The following is a 10834-nucleotide window of genomic DNA, read 5'->3' as shown; positions in this document are numbered from 1 at the left end:
AGGTCACGTTTTTATCCAGAAATTGATTTCGTAATGTGAGCGGCTACAATCCAGGCTTCATCACGTGTATCTCCCAGCGTCCAACGTGATTCGTCTGATAGCCGTCTTCTTTGTTAGGTAAAACTTATACTAATGTAGAACCCGTTCTAAACTATGTTATCCCACAAAAACATTTCATGTTAAATGTTGCCAAGACGAGACCATATAGCTCGCACTGTCAAAAAGTAATCAGATCTAGTGTGGAGCCAAGTTTGTAGGCGTGAAAACCGTGGACGTAACTAGCGAGTTTTTTTTTATGATAGGCGGTCGGTATGAAATACGAGGCATACGAGCAGACGGGTCTCCTGGCAAGACCAAAGGAGCAGGTGCATTGCTGGCCTTTTAAAATGGAGTACGTTCTTTTGTTGAAGTTTGAAGGTCGTAATTTATATCGGTTCTGAAATACCGCCGATGACAGATCATTCCACAGTATTGCTGTGCGAGGCAGAAAGTCTCGTGAGAAGCCTACAGATGTGATGATGGGGATGGAAGTGCTGTAGTGTAGATCGAAGGCAATAAGACGCGGCAGGTATCAGACCAAAAAATTCTTCAGAGCAGTCACCTTGGTATAAATGGTAAAAGATACACAACGAAGCTACAACTCTACGCATTCCTTAAGTGTCTAGCCGTATAGATTTTAGACACTCAAATTTTTGTTCAGCTTATCAGTTTTTAAAAATGTATGCGCCTCTCTGGCCTACCCTACTACTACCCTTTTAGAGAATAATTTGTTTAATATTATGTCATCATTATGTTAGGTACGTAAGAAGTATTAAAAACTATTCAATACTTACAATATGAACACGACTCAGAAGCATTGTTATCTTATCATCCGCCTACAAAATTCAAATTACGTCTGCAGAGCTTAATTCGAGTCGACACGCATTATTTATCCCTCATTACCATCAAGTAAGGCATTTGATTGACCTTCAAAATTTTCCTAAGAACACGTGTTCAAACATACACAAATTGGGTAACAAAACCCGGTTTTATAGTCTACAGTATAATACTGAAAAGAACCTTACACTTAGGCCTTAAAACATTATATTACCTAAACTTAATAAAAATAAGGTTCATTTTCCTATAACAAAAAAAGTAAAAGATCTCATTTCAGGAGAAAACTGGCGAGAAAATTTCCACTTCGCCATACAAAGTACAGTCACGTCGAAAATCACCTGCGTAGTTGTCTGCAGGGCGCTTGCGCGGGCCCATCGACCCGGCAGCGTGTCAACTCCGACTCATTCGGCCGGTTCTACCAAATCGGTGAGTACGAAAGCAATTTACCCGTGTACGGACTATGTGATCAAATTGCATTAAAGAGACCGTTTTAAAAGGAGTGCATGTATCTTGCAGTGGCGCTAATAATTATTATAGCAAGTTTGGTCAGAATTCATGTAAGTCGTTTTTTTTATTTAACCGTAAAGCACTGCTTTTCTTCCTGACTGGTGGCACTCAAGTTCAAGGCATGTATATGTGTGTAAAGGTTGATGTTATTGATTTTCCTATGTGTTATGCATCCACGTGACTGTTACATGTATCACTTCGTTATCAAAATGCAAATAGAATTAAATGTGTCATTGATACTATTTGATAAGTAATCGATGAAGTCACTCACGATTTTTAGGGGATCGATAATAATTTTTGAGCTTATTTTGTGTATTTCAATAATATGCTTTATTCCTTTCAAACGTGTTTTGTTCATCGTATACTCTTTCGCTTTTCACTTCAATTCACTTGCGAACAAAGAAATAATTTATAGGCCTCTCTACTTTTTATACACTATGAATAACGTAACATTATTTAACTTCATGAAAGTAATAACGTTGTGTTTGAAACCTTTATGAAATATGACTTTATTGGCTGCATTGACACAGGTAGTGTACCAACCACATGTTGCACAGTACTTAGTGCCACGTTGCCAGGTGTCATGCGCAGAACGCAGCAACAACAATGCAAGTTCTGTTTGTCACTGACTGTATTTGTTCAGAACTAATTATTTCTTTTCTTATCTGTCCTTTTTGCTGATAGTGAAAATACTGTATGAGAGGATTAGTGGAATTTCTCTTATGTCGAGAACAGACTCGAACAAGATTATGTAGTTTAGCATAGGAATTTCCATTTATTTATTTGCCATACTTGTTGATTACATTTTTAAATATTTAATTAGAAGAAAAAACATTAAAAAGTATAAAAAGCAGTAGCCCACCAGTAACGGGATAAATCCAAGCTACCGGCGGTCAGGGCTCAAGAGAGAGGAATTTCCTGACAATACGCGCCGTGTCCAGAAGTACTACCTTCTGCATCAGGCTCTTGATCCAACCGTCTAACGTTAGCCTACTCAGGTGTTGCTCGAGGATTTGCCTATGAGGCCATTGGCAGATAGGAACTATCATTATGGGCTATTGATGTTGACTATAAAACAGCTAAGACAAAGTGTATTACTTATTGTACGTTATGAATTAACTAAAGACAAACATTTGCTAACCGAAAATATCTAAATTTACGTACTCAATGTTTTAAGCAAAAATGAACCTTATTGTTTTAACAAAACGCTCGTAACTCCCAAAACTTTCAGTTAGATAAACTAGAAAGCCCACGCTTATAAAGAAATCTTCAGCAATTACTTCACGATCTTAGATCTTATTTCCAGAAGGCCGAAAGGTCATTTTAAGAAAGGTCGCGTATTTACAGACCTGCTTATCTAACAGCTGGCACTATGAGATGATTTTTTTTCTTCTCTCGTTCAACGATTATATTATATTATGTCTTTAATTTTCAAAAGTAGTAAATTTATTACTATTTATTACTTAATTTATGATGACTAAATAGAAACAGCCCTCCAGATTTTGAAAGACTTTTTTTTGACTTCAATCAAAACCTTTCTTATTCAGTAGTCACAGTTGCGACAACTCAACCATACATACCAATATATTACGTACCAATATACATATCATGTACAACAACCAATAGATGAGAAACATCAGATCTAAGTCGTTACATACAAGATCTTAAAATTAACAATAATTATTTTTTTATTAAGTTATTATTGTTTACATTTTTCTTACGTCCCTATAACTTTTTTCTGAGTCTGAAAAATAAAATCGCTTTAGCCAAACGCAGGACAATCGCGCACAAACATAATACGCGCATACATACAGGTAAAACTGAGGACCTCCTTTTTTCAAGTCAGTTATAAAGTATCTTACAAAGGACTGAAAAAGTTGTAATTACTATTCAGGCAAAAATTAAAAATAAAAGCAGTTTCTTAATATGAGCTGTAATCACAAAATAAAGCAGAATACTCAATTTCTTTTTATTCTCATACAAAGAACAAATATATTAGCTATTATATAAAAGGCCTCATTTTTCTTTGACGTACAGACCCTCTCTTTATTAAGGAGGACAAAGGAAAACATATTTTTTTAATATTCTTCAGTAATGCTCAAAGTCATTGGAGGATGTGCGTAGGCGTCGTAGCGCTACGAAATGTCAGTGCTACGAAATTTATAAGATTGCTTTCTTAGAAAATGTTCTACCACATTTGTTCTTTCTTTCTTTGTGTTTAACTAAGGTATTAAAAATATAACTCAGACAAGGTGTTATTTACGAAATAATTCATAAATCGAATGATGGTTGGTGCAGTTGCTGGGCAACCGGCTACCGTATTTTCATTTTTTAATTCCATTCTAAGCTTTCAAAAGTATCTAAGCGAGGAGTTTGTTTTACGGTTAACGAGATCGAAACCAGGACGCGATGGTGCCCTGATTGGTTGATTTCATTTAAGCCTGCCAATCAGAGAGCCGAGAGAGCTCGTACTAAGGGTACTGTGCGTGGAAAATCCATGTTGATAACTTCGGAACCTTCCTCAATCTAATCTAAATAGGAAAGGTCGGTTCTGTATTAATACGTAACCATAAAGAGAAGATTTGATTGTTGATTGTTTGAATCCATTGAATAGGCTTCCAAACTACTTATTTATTAAAATATTCTTTCGTCATTGAACACCTCACTACCTAGGGAAAACGTAGAACATTTTTATCCCAATATTCTTACAGGAAACCTACCTTAGAAAAACATCCTTTTATACAGGGAAAGCAACGCATAGAAAACTAGTATATACTTATAATGTGAATGAATGCAAATGCGAAATATTAAAAACTCGTGCATGTTTAATGACTAAATATAAAATAATTACCTCAAAATAACGGTTTACTCACGTAAATATACTGAGAAAAGCTCTACTACTTTCGAGTCACAGACGGACTCTTCCTCATGAGCAGCGTTATTTTTAGTTAATTTAGTGTGACTCTTGCCTTCACCACACGGCAACAATTTTTTGCCTTCTCCTGCCTTAGACGAGGCGAGAGGGAGTGTCAGATTCTTACTGACTAAAACCACCCCGTTGCTACTCCTGATTTTCGAGCCGGAGCCTCGGTAATCCCCTAGGCAGTCCGCAGCTCTGGGTCGGCATCAGCCCTACTGGGTCCCATCTGTGGTGGTCTAACGTCGGTGGTCCTTTGGCTTAAAGACTCATAACAGAAGTTAATATGTTTGTTTGTTTATTTTTTTAAATGACGCTCGCGAGGTTTTGTTTAAAAAATACCCACTCTTAACAATATAACACTAATTTGCCCTTGCTTTCACCTTTAATTTCCCCATTCCAGATTTCCTTAGAATTCTATCTGACCTAGACCAAACGCACGCATGCGCTCTTTTCACGGGCCTCTAACATCATTTCATACAAATTTGAACTTTATGACTGAGAGCATAAAGTCCAATATTGAGAAACTAGGTCAAATGCATCCTCATTTTTCATCCCTTGCATAGAGCGAGCGTCATCGCGCAACAGTTCCGTGCGTCCCTTGCGTCAGCATAGACTGCGGCGCTTTTAATTGATTGAGAACCTTATTTCTATAGAATTTAAAGTTCAAATTGGTATATGTTGTAACTCGGTCTGGAAAATCTGTGTAAATGAATGGTATAGTGCCAATAGACTATAATTTCTGTCTTGTTTTGGAAAAACGGTTCTTTTTCATTTGTTGTTTTATATTCGCTTTTGGAAGTTACTTCTTTTTTAAATTAATTAAAGGCATCATAGTGACGATTAAACATTTTTTTATGTTCATTTATAACTGGACTGAGGAAGAATAAGAAGTGAGAGTAATAATATTACAAATCTTATTTTCGGTCACCATGTGCATACATTACCTTAAAAGCAAATCTTCTGAGAAAAATTACAAGATTTTTGCTGAAAAGTAAGTACTTGATACATAACACTAGTACATTACATACATAAATAACACCCACCAAACTTCCCGACCACATAATATATACTTAGCTGCCTTGTTGGTTGAGAGGCAGTAACTGCCGAGGCGTGGGTCTAGGATTTGATTCCCGCGTCGGACAAATATTGGTAATTTTTTTGAAAACTTTCAGAAATACCTCAATGAAATTTGTACATACGGTATTATGTACACCCATGATCCAGCCCTTCGAGGACTACTTAATAGAACACAATATTCATAGACACTTACACAAATTTTCTCTTTGTTTTCCTAAAGAACTACATAACTTCGTAAATGAGCGGGAAAAACATATTAAACTCAACCTCAAACTGTTATTTGCATTCCATAATATATGGATCCACGATTTTCCATAGAAATCTGCTATCGACCCTCACAAAACATATACTATTTTCATCGTAAACCTTTCAACAAACCTATAAAATAAATAATTACTAAGTACCAATCACTCACAAACTCGCGCCTGCGCCCTAGCCATAGGCATCTAACACACGTGCATACAAGATTCAACTCAATGCAATACCATTTAAAGTTAAATATCGAACAATCGGTTATCAGATGGTAGGTCTTTAAAGGAAGTCTGAACACAGGACGCTACTTCAGGTGCACAATAGTTGCGCGACGGCGTTCGACTTGCATAGGCTGCAAACTGATATTAACTCTAACAATCAGTAATTAAAATTCATTTTTGTTTAATCCTTTAAAGTTTCCATTTCTTCATTAGTAATTTCTAGAACGTTTCCATGTATTTGGCGCTTTGTCTCATCATTATCATTGCGAGTTTGCTCAGGATTCATGTAAGTCATACTTATTTTGTTAGTGTTAAGGTTTGCTTTTGCTTGTTTTTTCATGTTTTTCAAATTACCTGGTTTTGATACCAGAAATGTAAATAAATAAATAAGCTTACTTAATCCGCCAATAGTAAAATAGCAAATGTTTTCAAACAAAGATAAAATAAGGCCCTAATCATAAAACAAGAAACAACAAACATAAAGCCTTAACTTAAGGTAATAAAGTCTAAAATAGCACCAATGCTTGAATTAATTACTTTGCACGCTAGAGAAGACGCCTGTTGCGTCTTGAGATGTGAAGCGGGCGTCTTAAACCCACCACGACTTATTATACCTTTTTAAAGGGGAGAAAATTATCCAATGGCTTCTTTCGCCTTGGGCGAGGCGGGAGGGAATGTCAGACTCTTACTGACTAAAAACCACCCCGTTCCTACTCCTGCTTTTTGAGCCGGAGCACCGGTAAACCCGCTAGGTAGTCCGCAGCTCCGGATACGACTTATTATACCTAAGAAGTCAAATTACACTTTATTACAAAGTGGAAGTCCATTGCTGGACTATGATTCTCTTCTACATACTAAATGGTAGGAGTTCGTAGCCTAAAAAATTCGGTTTATCAAACACCACTGCCCCGAACTCTGTCAAATATGAAATTCCTTAGGCTCTTATGACATCCACAGGGAAAATAAAAGTTGTGAAAAATGTCTCCTATCGATTTTGGGCTTAAAAAGTTAAACAATAAAGTGCATTGTCACATTGTTTCAATTAATTATAGATTATTGATAGTATACCTGTACTTTTACCATTATTCATCAATTATTACGATTTCATCGAAGCTTCGCCAGGTACACAAGAAATCAATAATTCCCTCGACTCTATTTAAGTCCCCAGTCGTAGCTCTATTTATTTATTTATTACATGAACTGCACGCCTGCGCTGTGCATAAAGGCTTCTAACATTGTAGCATAGGAATCTCAACCCTATGTAGTTGCTTTAAAGTTTAGTGTGTCACAAATGTGTTGAATGCGTTTCCCGGTTGAAGCTTTGGAGCGGGCCGGCGTTGTGACCTTCAGAATGACATTCAACAGTTATTGAAGCGAAAAGAAAATGTAGGATTTTCTTCTTGATTTGAACAAAAGTCTTTTTATGAAATAAATTGGTTATTGAAATAGAAAGCTAGATACAATCATTGATTACTTTTTCTATCGTAGATTATTTTCTATGAATTTGTAAACAAAAATAAAGTGACTTAACCTACGTAATAGATACCGTACATAGTTGTTATTTTACTCATTTTCTTTTATATCCATTTTTAAGACGTAGCTGATTTCGATGACCTACATATTATACCTAATACTTTCACACGAATGTGCAAGCCTCCTAGTGTCCAAACCTTGTAACATCTGAAAATTTGAAAAAATCTATGAAAAACATGAAACAACAATACAAATGATACTTAATAACCACCAAAAATCAATTCACCCCTCAACACACGGATAGCATTTGCAACAGAAAATCTCTTTGACCTTGAGCTCACCCTTTCCCAAACAAACAGCCCCTTGCATCCCCTTGTCTGACCTTGACAAAATGGATACCGAGGGGAAGATCCCCTCATCGAGACAAAGGGTGTAATTTGTACATGTTCATAATTGCGTCCCCCTTTGATCTCTGTGCTGTAGGATTTTTTTATTTTTAGGAGTGCTCGTTAAGACTCTTTTAATTGGATTGGCAGAGACGTAATTAGAAGTTATTTTAGAAATCTGTTTTTATCAGGAAAACCGCCGTCAGGAAGTCCACTTTTGTATAATGTACATAAAGTGTAAAATAAATAAATAAATTGATTTTAACCTCCTCGTTGGTCGAGTGTTCGCAAATGCGACTGCTGATCATTTGTTTTTGATAATCCCATATTCTATTTCTTTCTTCTCATAATTATATTTAAACTATCACCAAAGCAATCAGTGACTATAAAAGCTATGATATTTTATATATTATAGAGTCACATAAACAAACGAAATACAGAACAAAGAAAGAAAACCATTTCATATATCATTTAGGTCTCAAAAGTCCGGCCAAAGCTATCTATTAAAAGCATCAATCAATTGCATCGCACGCCTGCGCGGTGCACATAGGCTTCTAACACGACTGCATACAAAACTCAACCCTATTCAATCGCATTAAAGTTACATTCGCGATGGAGAAGCAATATCGCGGACATTTGCTCTAGAACATCGCGTCCGATGAGATTGCACCCCTAGTTTCACGGTCACTCTCCACTTAGGAAGTCGCAAATTCGGAATTTGAATTTTAAATTTGTTTATTTTTTCTTTTCTTTTTTTTAATTTCTAGTAATATTGAAGTGATAATATGGAAAAAAATATTCAAAATTAATAATATTTTGTTTAGTATTTTTTATAAACAAACAAAAATAAGAGATCATTTTGATAGTGCGTCTCCCGTGAGCTCTCTCATCAAAAAGATTGTGAGTATTTAGTTATAAGTCGTATGTACAGGGTGCTTTATTTCAGTTTTGACGTCTCAAGTCTTCTTAGAGCTTAACGTTGTGCAATCCTCTTTGACCTTGCTACTATTTTCTTTACACCACTATTAAAATTTTCAAGTTTCGGTATTAAATCTTGTATTTGAGTATTACATACAAATTAAATTCCTAAACATAATTATTTAAAAAAGTTTCGGTTAGTAATTAATATTTTTTAGTAATAGATTTTCATATTTGTAAATTCCAACCACCACCAAAATTTATTGAGAGTAGTAGGTTAATCTTAATTAGAAATTATTTTAGGCTTTCGGATTTTTAAATTAATATTTTTTTATAATTTTAATATTTTATTTCAACCTCCAAAATTATGACTTTTCAATTGTAAAAATTGGAAGTTTCATATTATTAAAAATGTTTATACCTATTTCATCGAAGTTTACGTTTATGCTTTAGAATAGTTCATTTTTAATTGCCCGTAACTTATGATACACAGAAAGGAAATTATTACTTAAAAAAGCATTAGTCCCAAATTGCACCAATCTTGGTGACGACTTGAGCTTCTAATATGTTATGATGACCTCGACCAATATTGATATCAAATGGCGTAACATCTCCTTAACCCCATTTACTTAGATCCTTAGCACCTTAAAATTCTTGTCGTTGGCTCCCGGGGCTCCAACTCAAAGCAGGAGTAGGAACGGTCCTACAGAGTCTGACACTCCCTCTCACCGCGCCCAAGGCGGGAGAAGACATTAGACTATGTTTCCCCCTGAAAATTTTCCCCCCTCAAAAAAGCCTCTTGTTATTATTGCTGCCAAAAATTACAAGTCTACAGAGCCTAAAAAAAGTGCATTTGAAAATGTTTTTTTAAACTATCAATATAGTCTATGTATGTATATATGTAAAAATGTCCAGAAAGCTCCATCGCCATCATATTGCGTGCTATAAATTGAAACTATAAATCAATATTCTGTCAGGGACACTAGACCCAGCCAAAGCTGAAATGTAGGTACCAATGCAGCTACTAGCGCCTGCGCGATGCACACTGGCCTCTAACAAACTACCACACAACATCAACCTTTATGACCTAGACTATAAAGCTCAAACTGCCCTGCGAACGAGCTGCGATTCCCGGTTCCTGAAAGAAGGCTGTGCAATGGACGCGACGTCATTCTATGCAACAGTTCCGCTTCAGCCTCCGCTTGATAACGTCGTTGCATAAAGGACTTTATCTTTAAAGTGATAGAGATTGATTTAAGTCTTTGATTAGCTGGCTGTAGCCGGTTCGTGAGTTATTCGCGTTGCAATATCGGGTACTCGGTTTTTTCCGGAATTTCAAGTGAATCGTAGATCCGCCATCTTGTCCTAAACTCGCGTTCGTTTCGGGAAAATTTTCTCAAAAACGTTTTCATGTATTTTGCACTCTGCTTGATCGTGATTATAGCGAGTTTACTACGGATCCACGTAAGTGACGCATTCATTAATTACACTTTTTTAACAATTTCCATACTATAATTTATCTTATTATCAGATTTTCCTTTGTGATTAATATGTTAATTTAATTTTGATTGTAAAGTTTAACTAAGCTTTTTTTATTTAAGCCAAACCCTGCCCTGTACGTTTTATTTTTCTATACTCTCAGACGCACATATAATCACACCCACCAAAACTAAGATCCGTGCACCAATTTATTGACCACACAAATAAATGTTCCACACGGAATTCCGTACGGAACCCTTAACACATTGCGCAGCAGCAAGATTCCTCTAACTTTTCCACCTAACATTTTACACCTTATTCATCAATACCATGCCAAAAATACCTACAAAATTGACCTATGATTCCAGAATTTTCCATACGCACGACGTAAAACATAGGAAGGGGTAGTCTTTTCACCTTTGATTTTCTACGTAGCTATAAATAACCGAATCGAATGCAGCTTCCCGCGCCTGCGCGTTACTCACAAGCCTCTAACGAGACGGCACAGTAAATCAAGATGTATGATAACGGTTATAAGGCTGAAAATCGAACGGACGTTTACGGAAAGGACGTTTCGGTCCTGAAAAAGGGATGCAAGGGGTTGCATACAGTTGTATCGCGCTTCCTAACAGTTCACACGGATGTGGAAGAGTATATTAGTGCTTTTAGTAATAATTGTGGCTTATTTAATCATGTTTTATCGGACTATAACTTTATTATATTAA

General features: G+C 36.0%; 1 protein-coding gene across 4 annotated transcripts in view; it reads left to right on the top strand.

Moving 5' to 3' along the window:
• The first annotated feature begins 1288 nt into the window (after positions 1-1288).
• Positions 1289-10834, top strand: part of LOC118264900 (neuroendocrine protein 7B2) — a 28006-nt gene continuing 18460 nt past the window's right edge. Inside the window, exon 1 of one of the 4 annotated variants that reach the window (XM_035577544.2) lies at positions 1289-1433. Coding sequence is in view for 1 of the 4 variants with exons in the window: in XM_035577540.2 (XP_035433433.1) it covers positions 5233-5294 (62 nt within the window). In the remaining 3 variants the exon portion in view is untranslated. Of the gene's footprint in view, positions 1434-5211; positions 5295-8496; positions 8613-9803; positions 10095-10834 lie in introns of those variants that run through there. The other 3 variants (XM_035577540.2, XM_035577545.2, XM_035577542.2) reach the window with 3 other exon arrangements.

This window comes from Spodoptera frugiperda, chromosome 28 (assembly GCF_023101765.2).
Source record: "Spodoptera frugiperda isolate SF20-4 chromosome 28, AGI-APGP_CSIRO_Sfru_2.0, whole genome shotgun sequence".
NCBI lineage: Eukaryota > Metazoa > Arthropoda > Insecta > Lepidoptera > Noctuidae > Spodoptera > Spodoptera frugiperda.
This window is presented reverse-complemented; position numbering and strand designations above follow the sequence as displayed.